Source organism: Stegastes partitus, unplaced genomic scaffold, assembly GCF_000690725.1.
Source record: "Stegastes partitus isolate 25-593 unplaced genomic scaffold, Stegastes_partitus-1.0.2 Scaffold50, whole genome shotgun sequence".
Lineage (NCBI taxonomy): Eukaryota > Metazoa > Chordata > Actinopteri > Pomacentridae > Stegastes > Stegastes partitus.
In genome coordinates this window covers 61,051-79,879 of record NW_007577781.1, presented here as the reverse complement: position 1 = coordinate 79,879, position 18,829 = coordinate 61,051, and the positions used below count along the sequence as shown (strand labels likewise).

Here is an 18,829-nt window from a genome sequence, read left to right as displayed (position 1 = left end):
ACTACAAGTACCAGGTACGCCCAAACTCTACACTTCCGGTTTTTGGTTACCACGGGAGACCGAGGGAAGCTCCAGCCTCTGAGCCTTGAAGTCTGCTAACAAAAGCGATGAAACGTGGAATTTGAACGCTTTCCAAAACGTTTGCAAGTTGTATTTTCCTATAATTGTAGTCGGCCTTTAAATTTGCGAGGTTATAAAATCATGAGCGTCTTCGGCTCTACGTAACTGTATCATTAGGCTCTGAACGTCAACTGCTAACTAGCTAAGCTAACGCTGTAGGCTAACTTTACCATATCGAGGCCGCTTGGTGTCGACAGAAAATGTTAGCTCGCTTTGGCTTCTCAGTTTGCTAACCGGCGGTAGGCTGGTGTGTTGTTATGCTAAACAGAATAACTACGCTTCATTTGACTGACAGACGTCTGTAAACGTTATCACCAGCATCATGTTTATCTACCTCAGCAAGAAGGTGAGAGCTCAGCAAACACCCATCAACGTGTCAGCTAAGTCGTAGTGTTGGTCAACAATGTGACTGTTATCTGTGTTTTATAGATCGCTATTCCCAACAATATCCATCTAAAATGTGTCTCCTGGAACAAAGATCAAGGCTTCATCGCCTGTGGAGGAGACGATGGTCTCCTGAGAGTGCTGAAGCTTGAAACTCAGACAGGTTTGTTGGTGCGGTCGTCATGAATTCCAATACAACTGTAGGCTGTATGATTTCTGCATTAAAATGAAAACCTAAATACTCTCAAAAGCACAGTAAACCCATTTCATGGCCAATGCAGTGTCACATCACCTTCATCTGCTGCCTTTAACTACTGTTGACTCTTAAACAGATGAGTGCTGGGGGGCCTGTTTTCAGCTGCTTTGCACTAGTAAAGTTTTGTTGCTGATTTTTAAATATTCCACTTCAGCCAGAATAACATTGAATTCTTCAGTGAAATTAGACTGTGAAAAATGGTTTAAAAAATGTGTTTGCATTGAACATCAAACATGCACTACTTTCGGCCATGTGTCCAAAGTGTATTTATTCCGTTCAGACCTGTTACATAATGCTCAGGTGATTTAGATTTGAGGGTTTGTGAGATGGCTGCTCTTACAGTGTGAAGGAAATCTTTTGAAAATGTTCATAAGCCTCATTACTGGTGCCACTATGTACAATCACTATTAGCAGAAATGATACCAGTTTGCCCTTTCTGTGTGTTAGAAAGACCTGCCGTGGTAACTATGATAAACAAGATGGGTGCTGGCCTTAAAATGTATTCATAAGTTTACTCACTGAGGATTGTATGACTGTGTTTGTGTTCTGATTTCTTTCTACGGTCCTTGTCAACAGATGATGCCAAACTCAAAGGTCTTGCTGCACCCAGTAACCTATCGATGAACCAGACGCTAGAGGGACACAGTGGTAAGCTGAATTGAATCTTTGTCAAACCTGTTTTCATTATAGGATGTTAGTAACAGGCAGTGTCCACAAAACAGAAACTGAGTGCGCAGACCTAAAGTAAGCCAAAGGAGAATGATCTAACACTTTATGATTACCATACGTGCAGGTGCAGTGCAAGTGGTCACGTGGAACGAACAATATGAAAAGCTGACAACCAGTGACCAGAATGGACTCATCATTGTATGGATGCTTTACAAAGGTGACTACAGGAGTCATACTCTAATACAGGTTGCTTTGTAATGAATGTGTCTTTTATAACAGTTGTCTTTGTTTGTCCCGTCCTAAGGTGCATGGTATGAGGAGATGATCAACAACAGGAACAAGTCAGTGGTGAGGAGCATGAGCTGGAACGCTGATGGTCAAAAGATCTGCATTGTGTATGAAGATGGGGCTGTCATTGTTGGATCTGTAGATGGTAAGCTGCTTTACAATATATATTTTTTTCACTAAATTCCAAATGGTTTTGTTCACATTCTGGGCAAGCAGATATGAATATGTACAGTAGGATAATTGGCTTGTTTTTGTAGGAAACCGGATTTGGGGAAAGGAGCTAAAGGGAAGTCAGCTGGCTCATGTGGCATGGTCTCCAGACAGCAAGATCCTTCTCTTCGGCATGGCCAATGGAGAAGTACAAATCTATGACAATCAAGGAAACTTCATAGTGAGTTTATGAGCTTAAGTTATAGCTTGTAGGTTTGCTGGGCACTTCAGGCACAGAAATGGTGGGTTTGGGAAGAACTATAATAGGACAAACTATCTCAACTGAAAGCTATGATCCTGTCTGTGGTTTACAAATAACTGTGGATACCAGCCCCTGCTGTGTGAGGAAGATCTGAACATTTCTGACTTTATAGATTTTGAAACTAAATCATCACTGCTATATATTTCTGCCATGCATCCACAAGTAAAAGGAAATGAATAGCAATTTGACTGGTGCTTATTGATTATACATCAGTATGTGTGATTTGTTATAAATTGTTTCATGTTTCAGATGAAAATGACCATCAGCTGTCTCAGTAATGCGACTGGAGCTGTGAGTATAGCAGGTATCCACTGGTATGCAGGAACCGGGGGTTACGTCGAGCCCGACTGCCCATGTCTTGCGATCTGTTTCGACAATGGAAGATGCCAGATCATGCGTTATGAGAATGATGAAAGTAAGCAACCAAAAATCCTTCAAACATTGCTGTGTGGTTTCTTATTTATACTCATTTGCTACATAACACTTAATATTTGCTAATGCTGTGACTCTGTGCTGCTGCTTTTTCTGCAGACCCAGTGTGTATTGACACTTTGATGAATGTGGTCAGCATCCAGTGGAACCATTGTGGCAGTGTGCTGGCAGTGGCAGGTTCCCTCAGAGCCTCAAATATGGAGAAAGAGTTCAACGTGGTGCAGTTCTACACGCCATTTGGAGAGGTGAGGGTGAACTTTAATAGTTAGATTTATGCCACATGTCACTATTATATAGTCTAGGCTGTGTACTATTGACATTTGTATGTCAATACTACTATTGACATGTATGTATGTTGGCACCTGAGGTTTGAAAGAAAGAAATCTCAGCACACTGCGAAATAGTTGTTGAGCTTTATAGCTGCAAACTGATCTTCAGGCAAAATTCACTGTTTGGGCTGAAGAATATGATGTGTTGTTGTGATTTGTATATATCTGAGGAATCTTATGTTATGACTCACAGCATATGTTACAGCATAAATCTGCCTGGACATATTTTGTAAGTGGGGCTGTTTAGTACAAATCAGTAATCCTCACAGTAATCTGCTAAACTGCAACAACAACACAACTTCATGTCCAAGGAAAGTGCACATGATAAATCTGCTGATAAATCTAAATTTTGCTGTGCAGGTACAAACAAAAAGACACACTATACCTGACTAGTTTGTCCTTTATGGTCTCTTTCTCACCAAAAAATGCACACCCATTTCCTTCAGTAAGCTAGCTCTATGTGGGCCTAAGTGAAGGCTGATCCCAAGACAAGATAATACAATATCACGGTAATTCTAAAGAAACTGAATACAATTTTAGCTACTCAAGAGATCAAGAAGACTTGATTTTGCAGCCATGGCAATACTGTATCTAACAACCTTACAATCCTAAATCCCACACTAACCCCAGCTGGGCTCTCAAAATGCTGTGGGATGGTTAAAAATGTGAAATTGTGCATTGTTAATGATCTTCTGTGTTTACACAGCATCTAAGAACTCTCAAAGTGCCTGGGAAGCAGATGTCAGGAGTTGCCTGGGAGGGAGGAGGGCTGCGAATCGGCCTGGCTGTGGACTCCTACATCTATTTTGCCAACATTAGGCCAGATTATAAGGTAAATGCCAACACCCGTGACTCATGCTGCCCAAGGAGCAGCACTCTTTACTCCAATCAGAGATACTTCAGGGAAAAGAAACAATCTTTACATTTTTTAGATAAACCCTTGAGAATGTTAAAACGTATTGTCCAGCTGAAAATATGCAGTATTCATCAGGGCGGATTAACAGGTCGTCACATCAATTCGACCCACTAGCCTAAAATAACTCCTTGCAGCAGTTTCACAGTTACACACAGTGCATACATCTGTGAGTGTGTGTTGCTTTTGTTAATGCCAGACTTCATCTATAGTAGAAGTTCACCTACTAAGTATTTTTGGGGTTTCATAAAACAATTGTAGAAACAAGTCAGAAAGGAAGCCTAATAAAGTTTTGTCAATCTAATTTCTTGTCAGTTTGAGGTAGATCTGATTTTAGAGGTCAGGAACGAAACTGTCTGTGACTACATGCCTACCTCGGGGTTTAGGTGAATCTTACCAGCCTTGTCATGTCTCCTAACAGTGGGGCTACTGTTGCAGCACGGTGGTGTACGCCTACACAAAACCAGAGCGACAAGAATACTGTGTGGTATTCTGGGAAACCAAAAACAATGAGAAGTTTGTCAAATATGTCAAGAGCTTGATGTCAATCACCACATCTGGGGACTTCTGCATCCTGGCCAGCAAGGCAGACGACACCCAGCCTCAGGTACGAGCACTGACAGATTACACATCCTAACAGTGAGAGGATAGCCAAACAAAAGGATCTGTAATGTTTATGAAACATTGCAGACTGACTTGACGCATATGTTACTGCACTATGTGAATTTTCTATTGCTTTTTAAAAAATCTTACTCTACTGAGTAGCAGTGAAGAAATACAATAGGGAAGGTGATGTAAATAGTGAATATAGAGTGATCTGAAATAGCAAGGATCACAAATGTTTCTCTGCTGTCTTGCCTCCTGTTTTTCTAATGCATTGCCTCACAGGAGGATGCTGAGTTAGAGTCTGGGAGTCATGCAAGGGTAACGTACAATTTAAAACCTCACACCCCAAAAGAGGACTATCTGTTTTGACACAGAGTTATGCTTTGACCTTCAGAATAATGTCGCTCTGCTGTGTGTTTTTCAGTATGTCCTGATTCTGTGCAACTCCATCGGAACTCCACTGGACTCAAAATACATTGAGATTGGTAAGTGAAGTGAAGAGAGAAAAATCAACCTTGTAATGCCTCTGTTTAATGGGAAGTTCCTTATATTGTGTGTGCCCTGCAAACTCACATACAATAAACATGGTAGCAATCTTGTGGAGCAGCAGTGGAATGATCAAAGTCCAGGTTTAGCATAAGGTTGGTGTATTTCTTCACACCAGTGTGAGAGATCACACCATGTGTATGGAGACGTTGTAGCTGGCATCCTGCCTCCTGCTACCCAGTTACTTCATGAGCTTACAGTTTCCTATAGCAGTGAGTACTTGGCGTCTTTATGTCGCGTAGTCATTCAGCATTCTGTTTCTACTAGACGTGGTCACAGGTTTAACAGACTCAGTGGTCTGGACAGACTTCAGATATCCCAGCTTGGTAAATGGTGAAAGGGTGAAGTGTGTGCCATTTGGAGGTGGCTCCTCTTGTGGCCTTTTTGTGTTCAAACAGGCAAAGTCACACTGTTTGAGAACACCCTGTATTTTTCTCTCAGAACTGGTGTGTTAGAAATTACCCACACAGAAAATATGTTTCTCATTTAAAGGTACAGACCAGATTTACAATGACTCACAAATGTTATTTTTCCAGATTTGTTTAAGTAGTTTGGTGTAGCTCACTGTAAGACAATAAACTGTATTTTGTGTTTTGTTTCAATAACCAACCAAATACAATATACACCTTAATAAAACCAGCTGAAAGTTTTAAAATCCTTTGGTGATCCTCTGTGCTTGGAAGCCAAAAGCTGAGCACACACTTCATCCGTAAAATGACAGAAATATGAAGTTCGTGAAAATAAATTTGGTACCAATGGACACAAAAAATATACACAGTCTATACTGATATTTGTAATTAAATCTGCCACTTGTTTATTTGTTCAGATCCCATGTTTGTCACCATGACCAAGACGCATGTCATCGCTGCATCCAAAGAAGCTTTCTACTTGTGGCAATACAGAGTGGCAAAGAAACTGACTGCCCTGGAGATCAACCAAGTGAACAGAACAAAAAAGGAGGGACGGGAAAGGTGAGTTTTTTCAGAAATATGTAGAATATTTACAACAGAGTGAAACTTCATCTAAACTGGATCTCACAAGTTATTTTAAAAAAGGCATGTTGCAGACAAGCAGAAGATGAGTAGGGAGATAGATTGCCGATGTCAGGACCTACAGGGCACATCAAGCAGATCATGGAAAGTTACAGGAAGGTAAGATCACCACAGTGCTAGATTCTATGAGTCAGTGGATGAAGCCTCAGGTTTGTTGACTCACTGTTACAGTGACTCACTGTTACACTGACAGCACAATGAAAGGGATTCGTTCATCTAAATCAAATGCCACTGAGGTTCCAGACAGGCTGGGAATGACCCAGTGTTCTGCCAGGACCATCCTAGCACCTGGACCACAGGTCAACTTGGGGCAACAAGCAGCTGTTTGTCTGTCTGCCTGTCCCCCTCGTTCTTTCACACATGCTCTCACTTCCTGCCCCTCTAGGGTGTATCACATTGACAGCAATCCAACTGGAGGTGGGGACAGTGGTCCAGATTTTGCTAAAGCCTTCACAGTAAGAAGCTATATGATCTCTTGTCTTGCACATTTTACGCACAGAATCAAAAACCAAGTGCAGTAAAGCATGTGATTTTTTTAAAACAAATTCTTATTGTGTTTAGTTTGAACCCTTTTTCATATAATTGCATTCAAATAAAATGTCCTTCAGACAGGATATTGCTCACTCAACCAGTCATTTGTTTAAAAATCTAAGTCTCGAAATAAGTTTAACCAACTCTAAATATATTGATAAAATATTTGTAAAAATACAATATGTACAGTATGTGTATTTCTGTTTAATTTCAGGCCACTCGAGATCCAATCTGTTGCATTACAGCAACAGATAAGACCCTGATTGTGGTATGTATGCCTTTCTTTTTATAGGAGAATCTGAAATCATACAGTGAAATCAAGATTAAACTAAAAGTGTCTGTTCTTACAGGGTCGTGAGTCTGGTACCATCCACAGATACAGCCTTCCAAATGTTGTTCTCATCCAGAAATACACTTTGAACAACAGAGCCTATTATCTCTCCTTGAACTGCAATTCCAGGTAAACATTAGTCTCTGTTTTTGGTGTAGCAGATTGTGATAATGTAGAGACACTCTTTATCACCCCAATACAGTTTATTTAATGTGTTCTATTTTGAATTTATCCTGTAAACTGCTGTCACATGGAATCATTGTTTTCTTTAGTCGTCTTGCCATAATCGACATCGCAGGCGTGCTGACTTTGTTGGACCTGGAGGTTCGTGCCTCCACAGATGACAGCACAGGAAACCAGACATCTGCAGGAGATCCATCTAAGTTTGAGCGCAAAGATGTCTGGGACATGAAGTGGGCGAATGACAACCCCGACTTGTTTGCCATGATGGAGAAGACCAGGATGTACGTCTTTAGGAACCTGGACCCAGAGGTGATCTATAAGTACATCTGATTTACAGCTGAAAATTCAACTGTATTGTAATATTGTTACAAAGTTAACAATTCTTCAATCCGAGTTAAACTGTTGCAGTTATTTATTGTGTTTTAAAAAAACAGGAACCCATCCAAACATCTGGATACATCTGCAACTTTGAGGACCTGGAAATCAAATCTGTCTTGCTTGATGAAATCATGAAGGTAAAGGTTTGAGTAAAGTTGTTCTGTAGTTACATGATGCTCAGACACAATTGCACTGATATTTAAAAATTACCAATTACTTTAATGTCAGTATACCTATTTTATTAGCTTTATTATTCCGTTTTCCTTTTTCCTTTTTTTAAATCTCTTAAAGTAGAAGGACTTACAGTAGTTTAAGAATTATGTTGACATACATGTTACTTCTACGTTGATTATCCCTCAACAGGTGAAAGCAAAATGCTAATTGATCACTTTATCAAGGAATGTTGTTTTCCAGGATCCAGAGAGGCCAAACAAAGACAACCTCATCAACTTTGAAATCCGCTCTCTGAGAGACAGTCGCACACTGATTGAAAAAGTGGGCATTGAAGATGCTTCACAATTCATTGAAGACAATCCTCACCCAAGACTCTGGTAAATCCAAAATGTGCTACCTATGCTTATGATTCAGCATTGGATTTTTATTTTTTATTTTTCTTATTTTTTAAGTTGTTTTGTCCATGTCATCAATTTTTACTGATCACTGCTGCTGTTGTATGTTGTCTAGCTGATGTGTCAGTTCTTGCAGGATCCCTCAAAATCTGGCAACATGAACACAAAGGCTCTTCCTGTTCTCATCAGCAGACACAGTTGCTGTCATAAAGATAGCTTTTACACTCACTTAAGACTGTTATAAAGTCTTAGAAATATTGAGATTTGTCCATTCCAGTTTGTCTAAATTAAACAGACTGGGTGTAGTGATATATGCATACACATCATGCCATACAGCATTGGTGATAATAGCTAACCGCTCTCTCTATTTGTCTCTGTTATGAACCCATCAGGCGACTGCTGGCTGAGGCAGCCCTCCAGAAACTGGATCTGAAGACAGCTGAGCAGGCCTTTGTCCGCTGCAAGGACTACCAGGGCATTGAGTTTGTCAAGCGCCTGGGCAACCTGCAGAGTGAGCCCATGAAACAAGCAGAAGTGGCAGCTTACTTTGGCAGGTTTGAGGAAGCTGACCGCATGTACCTGGACATGGATCGCAGGTACAGTGAGCCGCATAATTTTTTTTAAAAATAACATTCATCTTATAGTATGAATCAGTTCTTTAGACAAGGTGGTGGACAACGAATATGTGTATCTCTGTAGGGACCTCGCCATCAGCCTCCGGATCAAGCTGGGAGACTGGTTCAAGGTGCTGCAGCTACTCAAAACTGGTTCTGGGGACTGTGATGATGCCCTGCTCGAACAGGCCTACAATGCAATCGGAGACTACTTTGCAGATAGACAAAAGTGGTATTGAATTTTTGTTGACCTCTTTCTTTCTCTGGTTGCCATATATAGTATAGGAAAAACAGCAATATATCCACAAGAAATCTCGTGCTTTTACTATTTAATGCTGCCACATCCATGTCCTCATACTAGTGTCACTTTCAAAGATATTTTTGCACAGAACAGGCTGTGTATTTCATCCACCTATCACTTACATTGGAAGAGTATTAGGGAGCAATCACCTCACAGCTAGAGTAGATGGGGAGAACCAGTTATGGGAATGTGACTGTTCTAAAACAAACAAAAAATGTAACCTTCAATCAAGGAAACACAGTCTCACTGTAACTGTTAAATATGATCTTCTTCTTCAAGGGTCAACGCAGTGCAGTACTATCTTCAGGGCCGTAACCAGGAGAGGCTGGCAGAGTGCTACTACATGTTAGAGGACTATGATGGCCTTGAAAAGCTCACTGCTCTTCTGCCAGAGAATCACAAACTGTTACCGGTAAGCCAGATGTTCAGGTTTTACCAAACATTATATTGCTTTCAAGGCTCCATGACATCAATGAGTCTTTAGCCCTAAATAAATCCCTCTCTTCTATTCCTGTTCTCACGTCTTTATGTTGCAGGAGATTGGACAGATGTTTGCCACCGTGGGCATGTGCGAACAGGCTGTGAACGCCTACCTTAAGTGCAACCAACCCAAAGCTGCCGTTGACACATGTGTCCATCTGAACCAGGTGAGAGGCAGACAGAAAACTCGTGGCGCCAGAGTTTCTGAGCGGCACTCTGAACCCACACATCCTTCCCTCAGTGATCTTTAGATTCAACACACAGTCTGACTGCTTTGGAGCAGAGCAGTCAGTGTGGCACCTGCTGTCCTCCCACTCCCTCCTTTTCCTGAGTGATATTTAGCTCCGGAGTGTGAATACCGCCCTCAAACTACGCTCCTCCAATGTAAATGTCAACATTTGGAGAAAAAAAAGTTTAACTGTTCTTTGTTCAGGATGTACTTGAAAGAAAGAACAAAGGTTCAATTTCCTAATAACATAAGCTGTGATGTTTGTACTTGTTGCAAATGTTTCACAGCTAACTTTAGTTATTTTTCGAGCCACAAAGAGATTTAAGTAAAAACTGATTTTTCCTGCAAACTAAAGTCGTGTAAATATTGCATATGCAGTGTTGACTTTTCTGATTGTTATTTCAGATGCTTTGGAAAAATACTGTGTTTAAAAAAGCTACAAGAAAAAGCAATGACTTTGAAATTTTGTAATGACTGTTCTCCCACAGTGGAACAAAGCAGTGGAACTCGCCAGGACGCACAACATGAAGGAGATCAAATCTCTTCTTTCCAAATATGCTTCACATCTTCTTGAGAAGAATAAAACTCTGGAGGCGGTGGAACTCTATCGGAAAGCTCACCACTTTCTTGATGCAGCCAAACTCATGTTTAAGGTAGGCTTATGTTACTTATGACAAGCGTAATGAAAAGAAAAAGGGTTTTGTCACTTATATAGTCAGACAAAGAGATCAGTGATATAACTGAAATTGGAACTGAACTAAAATTAGCAGCCGATAACTTCTCATGGGATCTACATCCTACAGCTCTGGATCAAATATCTGTTTAGTGATGAAGTTTTGAAATGTGGCCCTCGGATCTAAATGTAATCATTTCTTGATTCCTTTTAAGCCTTACTAATCTCATTTTTCAAAGGATTGGGGTAAAATTTGTATCAAACATCCTTGAAAGCTTAAAGATAATTAGCAAGTAAAAAGTTGTTGCTATTTTTTTACAGTAAACAAATTGAAACAATAAATAATTTTCTTCCCAAGTGAACAACCTTGTATCGATGCTTAGGAAAGCTGACCACTTTACTTTTTTGACATATTTTGATGTAGTTTTAACTTCAAATGAATGAAATTGCCATTTTCCTCCCCATTTTTTTCTGTCAATCTACTTTTAATACACAATAGCAATATTTATTGCTATTATATATATTCATTTACAAAAGTATTGAGACTCTTTCCTGTGGGTCCGAATTGTGGTCAGATGTGTCATGTTTCCTTTACTTGTACTTTGTAGGACTCCACGATCAAACTTTGATGAGGCACAGATCAGAGCAAAGCTATAAATCATTTCTGAAGGTTTGACTTAAAGATGTTCCAATTAAGGCTTTTCACCCCCAATTCAATCCAATTCGAGTCATTTAATATTTAGTATATGCTGATACCAAGGCCCAATCCAATACCGTCTTTCTAGATAATACACACTTTAAGAGTTGTAAATTAGCTGTAGCACCTTGTAACTCCAAATAGACATACTGTGGTGACCTGAGGAAGCACACAGTTCCATGTTAGGAAGCATTGAGCACTGTGGGAGTTTAGCTAGTACAGGAGTACCATAACAAAGTCTTCTCTGAAGCTTAATGACCTCCCACCAACACACATCTGTGGTCAACGGTTGGCCATCTCAGCTTCATCCTATTGATCAGGTGCTTATGGCCGAGTAGTTGAATGGAAACCGCTCAAGAGTAAGGCATGTGGCAGTCCTCAAGGAGTTTGTCAACCTGCACTTTAATGGACTCTGAGAGCAAGAGGAAGAAGACTCTTTGACCCGATGAAACAAAAACTGAGCTCTCTGGGCAGAAATCCAAGCACTCAATAAATCGAAGCTCTATCTGCTGCCAAAAGAGCCTTACAAAGTGCTGAATTAAGGGTGTGAACACTTTGGAAAATGTCAGATTTCAGTTTTTAACTTTTAATAAGTTTGCAAACATTTTTAAAAACACGTTATCACTTCGATCGTGATGGGTCATTGAATGTAGACTGATGGGGGGGAAATTTGGTTTACAATGCAACAAAGTGGGCAAGAAGTGCAACGGTGGCTCTTGCTTTGCAGATAGCCGATGAGGAGGCGAAGAAAAGGACCCGACCTCTGAGGGTGAAGAAGCTCTACGTACTGGCAGCACATCTTGTTGAAAATTACCATGAGCAGGTGAAGACGTCTCAGCAGAGCAAAGCCAAAGGAAAGAAGTCTGAGGTAATATACTGCAGAGGACGTTACTGTATACGTATACACTTCCTGTTCTGTATGTATCTAATAGTTAAAATTATCTTTAGTTGAAGCTTTCAGATCTGGTTTATGGAGTATTTTAGAAATACAAATTGCGCTTTAAATGTATAGAAAAGCATCATTTACTGTATATAATATTGTATGTATCATTTACTGTAAATAGGCAACGTTTGCACTTGCTGGGCTGCTTGAGGAAGATGCAACATCTTCAGACAATCGTATTGTGGACAACGCTTGGCGTGGAGCAGAAGCGTACCACTTCTTCCTGCTTGCTCAAAGGCAGCTGTATGAAGGCTACATGGAGAATGCCATGCGCACAGGTATCGAGTCACACAGGATATGTCAGTGCATCATTAAGTCACATAAAGTATATTGTAGTGCTGAAATGATTAGTAGTGATTTATGTGTCAGTCTTCAAAGAACCAGCTGCTAACAATTCTGATCTTCACATACTTGTCAGTTTTCCTTCACGAGATTCAAAATAATCTGCTTTTCGGTTTTGAACCATGTAAAATGAACATGTTTGGGTTTTGTACTGTTGATCAGACAAAACGCTCTGGGAAATTGTGATACATCTATTGGTCACCAGTTCAGACAACAAATTCTTTCAAATAAACATTAAAAAAAAGAGATTTTGAACTTATTGTTTAGTTCTGATCTTGTGTTTATATTCCTGTACTCATCTGTTACAATATGTGTAAACAACAATATGTCGTCATCCAATTTAATTAAATACTATAATATGTCATATACTGTTTGCAAATACACGATAAAATCACCAGTCATTAGATCAATCTTCCTGCCAGGTAAAAGTAGAGAAAGTACCTGAACACACCTGAGAAATGACAGTATGGACCCTGGCTCTGATTTATTTTAGCATTCTGCTGCCATCTAGTGTTCGTAAAGTGCATGAAGTCCAAAGGTGCTCAGCTTTTGTAGTTTTTCCACATAATTTTGATAGTTTTATATCTTTGGTCTTTAATATTTATCAATAAGCAGTAATGAGACCTAAGTCACATGATCTGTCTTTTCTTCTTCAATAGTCATTTTATAACTGAAACTGTCGGAAGTGAAGTTATCTTCCAGTCCAGAATCAGCCAGACAGGAAGTCTAACTTTGCACTGTTTATCCCATTTTTAAAGCTCTTCACCTGCGCGAGTATGAGGACGTCATCCCTGCAGTGGAGATCTACTCTCTGCTCGCCATTTGCTCCGCAGCCAACCGGGCCTTCGGCACCTGCTCACAGGCCTTCATCAAACTGGAATCCTTGGAGAGTCTGGACCCTGAACAGCGACAGCTATATGAGGATCTGGCCCTGGAAATCTTCACCAAACACACCCCGAAAGACAGCCGCATGCTGGAGCTGGACCGGTCGTCAGAGGGGTGAGGGCTACACTAACCCCACACTGGCTCCAGTTCCTAAAGCTGCACAACTACACTGTCATGTTTTGGGGGTCTTTCACAAAAATAGTTTTCAGCACTTCAGCAAAGTTTGCTTTCTTAATAGATTTGGGCGTGTCATTTGTATGTGTGCTCAGGGGCTGTTTAATTTAGCTTTGCCAAGAAGATGAATATCAATAGAGAGATAAAGCAATTTCACAATTTACCAAACTTTCAAACTGCATGGGGAGAAGCAGTGAGGACATCTTGATTTTTGTCAAGATGAGAAATAAAACTGTTAAATTCTCCTTGTATATGGCCAAATATATTTGTCCATGTATATTTGAACTGTGAATTATGTTGTATGAAGCATTCTTCTTCTCGGGACTACAAACAAATTTAACCAACATTACTCTAGGCTTATACAAGCTGTGTCAGAAAAGTTTCTGGACTGGTGTCAGATATATTTCAAACACAAGCTACAGGTTTTCTCGCCTTCAAAGTAACCCCCCTGGAGGCACTTTCCCAGCCTTCTCTGCCACGCCACCATGCACTCCATCTTAATGTCGTCCACATCTTCAAAACGGGTCCCCTTGATGACCCCCTTGAGCTTGGGGAAGAAGAAAAAAAGGGAAGTTGCTCCAGCAAGGTGATGTTCTTCTCAGCTAGGAACTGTCGGATGCTCAGGGCATTGTGAGCAGGCCCGTTGTCATGATGAAGCAGCCACGACTTGTCCTGCCACAACTCTCGCCTCCTCTCGCTCATTGAACGAAGCAAACGCCGCAGGATCTCTTGGTAGACGTGCTGGTTGATCGTCTGAAGGGGAAAACTGGTAGTTTGCCATTTGGGTTTGAAATATATCTTTTGTGACACCAGTCCTGGAACTTTTCTGACATGCCTCGTACACATATAATCAGCACATCAGTGACGCTTTTTCTAAAAATTTTTGCAACATAGGCACCTAAATGTCTTGTTTTCCACAAATGACTTAAAAACAAATATTTATATCAGTTGTACAAAATGTTAATTATATCACTTTCCCGAAATTACTACAAATATTCAAAAAGCAATGAATTGTTAGAATGGAGACAGTTTGGCGTATGTGCACATGTAACCATCAAACCACTGTTTGGAAGCTCCTTTTACTGCATTTTTAAAGTTGCCTCAAAAATTTTCTGAAAGATTTCAGTCAATTCTGTTTGTCCCTTTTTTTAGGACGGAGGGAAAATTACCCACATGCATCGTGACAGGTCTGCAGATCCAGGAGTACCAGTTTTGGATGTGCAGTGTATGCAAACACTGCGCTCTGGAGCAGGAGATCAGCAAATACAACTGCTGCCCGCTGTGCCACAGTTCTGTAGCGTGAAGCCCAAAACCTCAAGTTTCATAAGAACAATTCACTAAAACTGAAAAGTAATATTTCAAAGTATGTTTTGTGTGTTTGCAAAGTGAAGTACTTGTGGAGGTGGCTGCACCTTGTTTCATGCTAAAAGGTGCATATATAGTGTGTATAGGACATATTGTGTTCAACTAGCTTCAATTCATGTATCTGTAGTAATTTACTTAAATGTATTGCTTTTTTCTTAAATGTTGTAAAATACCTCAATGAATACAACTGCTTTCTAACTATTTTTACATTGAAGTCAACGGTAAATAAACGTATATATTATAAATGTGGACTCACTGTTTTGTTTTATTTTTCTTTCTTTTAGTGTCGTGGTGTTGTGCTGCATTGTTGACAACTGCATGTGATGTAGGAATGACATCATGGCTAGCAGCACATTTTCAGCAACAGGAGCGTGATTAGGTTCATTTTGTCTACTCTGATTACAGGTATACGGTTTCTTTTTTTTATCAGACAATGAGTATTTTTAAGTAGGAGCTGTTTTTACCTTGACATGTTTCGACTGTCACTTCAGTCTTCCTCAGGTTGGAACTTTCAGTCCATCCACACATCATCAGCAGTGTTTACTGAGAACATTACTTGAGAAAAGTGATTAAAAACTAAGTGGACAATTACTGGTATCTTACATTAACTACATCCAGCCAGGTGAAATCCCTTCTGTGATGCCTTGTCGTCTCTCGAGGTCAGTTTGGTAGACGACGAGGACACGGATCAAAAGTAAACACTGCTTCTGTTGTGGGTTTAGTTCTTGGTACATGTAAGGATGGAACTTACCAGGGAACATGTTTCAGCTGAATTCAGATGGTTGTCAGAAAAATCTGACCATCAACATTATTTGTGTTAAATAATTCAAACAACACCGGCAGTAGCAGAAAATACTAATTTTGATGTTTAAACCACCAGGGCTTCTCTACTGCAGGCTATATGGAGGAGACAGTTTGTGCAACTTTTCTTCTGACATCTACTGTCAGAGAATTACAGCAATGAGAAGAAAACAATCAGTGCTAAAAGGTGTTTCTCAGTTTGTGTTCTGTTCTTCATATTTTATTTCATTATTTAGGTGGGACTCTACCACTAGTATAGACTGGCGACCTGTCCAGGGTGTCCCCTGCCTTCGCCCTAAGTCAGCTGGTATAGGCTTCAATGCCCCCTAGTGAGGATTAAGTGGTGTATAGATACTGGATGGATGTTCCACTAATTCTGCTCAACTGATATCACTGATGCTCATAATGACTCCTAAATTAAGTCACGACAGCTTTATTCATAATGACTTTGTTATCAGTCACATGAATCAATGATTGCTTTACCTTGGCTTGGATGCCTTTTATTGAAACTTGGATGAGGAGCTGCAGGGTTTCATCACTATTTTCACTGAGGCTCTTCGCTTATAAAAGATGCCCTTTGTATTACTGCCCCCCTGTCTGCAGTTAGGTTTTTTTTTTTTTTAAAAAGAACTTTTCAAACCTGTCTCACTCTGCTAGCTGTATGCCCGCCATCTATCCAAACAATACCAATACATAAATGTTTGAATGTGCACGTCTGTGATCCCCAGCAGCCACTAACTTTTTTAACACTATTGAGTGGGTTAACTCTTAACAACCTTATCATTTATGCAGCTTCCACAGCTCTCCCGTGCACTTTTAATCCCTTCTGCTGCCTGTGCATGTTGTCCAACACATTCATTCAACAGTGTGACTTTGGTATCTGACAGGTCTACCTGAAAATTTAATCAGAGTCCTATAATCTGTGAATAATGTTGGAAGACAAATGTTTAAATAAATTAAAATGGCCCCATAATTATTATGTTATACCCGAGAACTAATGCTGTATTTATTAGATATATGTTAAGCAATATATTTTTTAAATCAAGAACAGCAGTAGGCACATATGCATCCATAGAAATCCATGTCGTAATAGTTATAGACTGTATGTTTTCTTTAAGATGCAGAGATACTGAGGCAGAAAACCAGCCACACCCAAAAGGTAGTTATTTTATCTTGATCTGTTACTCTTTCTTTTTTTTTTTTTTTTACAAGCTTCTTCTGAAACATGTTCAAAAGGTGTCTATCATTTCCCAGTATTTCTTCTGGCAGATCAGTCACATATATTAACACACACGTCAAATGGATCTGCAGCCAGAATTTGCTGTCATCCTTTGGATATTCTCCCAAAATACTTAGAATCATTCGCCAAGTGCATCCCCACAGCTCCTCCAGCATGTCCGCCTTAAAGATGTTACATAATAATGAGCAGGGTTTGTCCAACAAGAGTCTCACCACTAAGCAGAACAACAGGTAAAGGAAAACAGTCTGTTGAAGATTATTTCATCATATAAATATTTTCCCATCTTGCTGTAATGTAATTTCTGGAAGTTCTTCTGCTCTTTGTATTTTTCTTTTGGTATCTAAAAACCTTTGTAATGTGTTCTTTTCTATTTAATCCATTGCTTAAACCTAGTGTCTATATTTTTTTTTAAATGCTGCCACAAGTTTCCTAACATGAAACCAGGTCAACAAAACAGAGGGATTCAAATTGTCTTGATAACTTCTGATCCTCAGTCATTGTTTGTACTGGATACCTGAACATACCCTGACTCTCCATTTGGCTTCATATCACGCCAGACAAATATAGTTTATAACTGGACATAAAGATGATAATAAATGATAAGAGTGACATCCCACCTCTCTCCTTAACAATGGTCATTATATTTTAATCAATAGACTAGTGAGTGCATTAGAGAACAAAAGGAGCATAAAAAACACTCCCCTTCAACCTCCCATAAACATTGTTATGAATGAAAGACACAATAACCACAGAGAATAACTATACACTATATATATATGCAACATAACATGCAGGATAAGTTAAAAAATCTGACTAGTAAAATAAGACAATAATCAAAGAGTGAAGGGCTAAAAGACAGAATTATTATATAAAACAATAAAAATGCAAAGGGTTCATTTGATTTGAGACAAAAAAAAGGTAGCACAACACAATATCTGCACTAAAAACGACAATCAGCACTTAACCTACAGACTGGTTACATATTTAAAGTGATTAAATTATTCACCTTGAACAGTGGCGGCACTTTACGCATCACGCTGAAGTCCGTCCTGACAGGTCTGTTAGTGGAGACGATGCGCCAACCTGTGAGCCGCTGCGTCCTGCGCAGGACTCAGCCTCCGCAGGCTGCTCTGAGCTCCACAGGGCTCACTCTGGACTGAGCACAACACAACAGCACATGGCCAGGTAAGCTGCTGCACTCATTTCTCCTAGTTTGTGGATCATTGAGATGCGTGAACAGAAAATAATTCTCTTTCTGGGTCATTATGTTGTCCGCAGGCTGCAGGGCATTTTGTGTTTCCCACGGCCAGTTTCAGTTGCGCACGAAATATCAACACAGTACTTTTATTTTGTCCTGTCGTAAAGTTGTTTTTAGAGTGTGAGACACTTTAATTTCTGCAGAAATGTGTCAAATCTGACCTTGTTCTGCTGTTCACTGCTCTCTGAAACGCTATATTGCCGTGCGTAATGTAACACAATACAAGGAAGACAGAGGTGCTCGTTTTAGAGGAACAAGCAGGAGCGACAGCAGGTATTGATGACTGTTGGCCGACATGGAATTCACTGTTTGGACTAGTCAGACAATCATTACAGGTCGTAAAATATTAGAATTTAGTTTAATTAACCAGTTATACCACAAGTCCAAGGTTAGGTTCTATTGCATGTTTGCAAGTCTACTTTAAATAAGATAATAAAAATGTTAGTTCTGTGCAAATATATCAAATATGTGGTGCTTTCATAATGTGTAGTGCATGCAGCTTATGGCACAAATGCAACAAAATCTATTTTTCATGCCTAATGGACACATTTTTATCTCCACACTGTAAATAAAAAGTGCTGAGGAAGTGATGCTGACGTTCCGTTCCAGGGTGTCACAGACACCAAAATGCAACCGGATACTCGATGGCCCTGATGCAATGCTCTTCAATGTGGTCAAATGACATACAAGAAAGTGTAAGGTCAACTAATTACGGCGTGTTTGTGTGCAGGCAGCGACGCCTCTGAGATTTTCACCGGCGGCTTCACC

The 18,829-nt window shown here is 39.9% G+C and overlaps 1 protein-coding gene across 1 annotated transcript; it reads left to right on the top strand.

The window, feature by feature from the left end:
• The first annotated feature begins 60 nt into the window (after window positions 1-60).
• Window positions 61-15,013, top strand: wdr35 (WD repeat domain 35). Its single transcript, XM_008306938.1, has 27 exons — window positions 61-466; window positions 550-667; window positions 1,337-1,408; window positions 1,554-1,646; window positions 1,734-1,862; window positions 1,975-2,108; window positions 2,439-2,604; window positions 2,721-2,866; window positions 3,657-3,782; window positions 4,285-4,470; window positions 4,894-4,954; window positions 5,842-5,986; window positions 6,453-6,522; window positions 6,813-6,866; window positions 6,949-7,058; window positions 7,202-7,421; window positions 7,547-7,627; window positions 7,905-8,041; window positions 8,452-8,655; window positions 8,759-8,905; window positions 9,254-9,386; window positions 9,511-9,621; window positions 10,172-10,336; window positions 11,781-11,921; window positions 12,118-12,274; window positions 13,097-13,337; window positions 14,550-15,013. The coding sequence occupies exons 1-27, from the start codon at window positions 443-445 to the stop codon at window positions 14,698-14,700; spliced, it is 3,522 nt and encodes a 1,173-aa protein (XP_008305160.1). The 5' UTR covers window positions 61-442; the 3' UTR covers window positions 14,701-15,013.
• The last annotated feature ends 3,816 nt before the right edge of the window (window positions 15,014-18,829 follow it).

Coding starts and splice junctions, on each gene's coding strand:
- wdr35 (XM_008306938.1), top strand. CDS start 443: ATGTTTATCTACCTCAGCAAGAAG. Junction 1,409..1,553: donor GACGCTAGAGGGACACAGTG/GTAAGCTGAATT, acceptor CCATACGTGCAG/GTGCAGTGCAAGTGGTCACG. Junction 7,628..7,904: donor TGCTTGATGAAATCATGAAG/GTAAAGGTTTGA, acceptor GTTGTTTTCCAG/GATCCAGAGAGGCCAAACAA.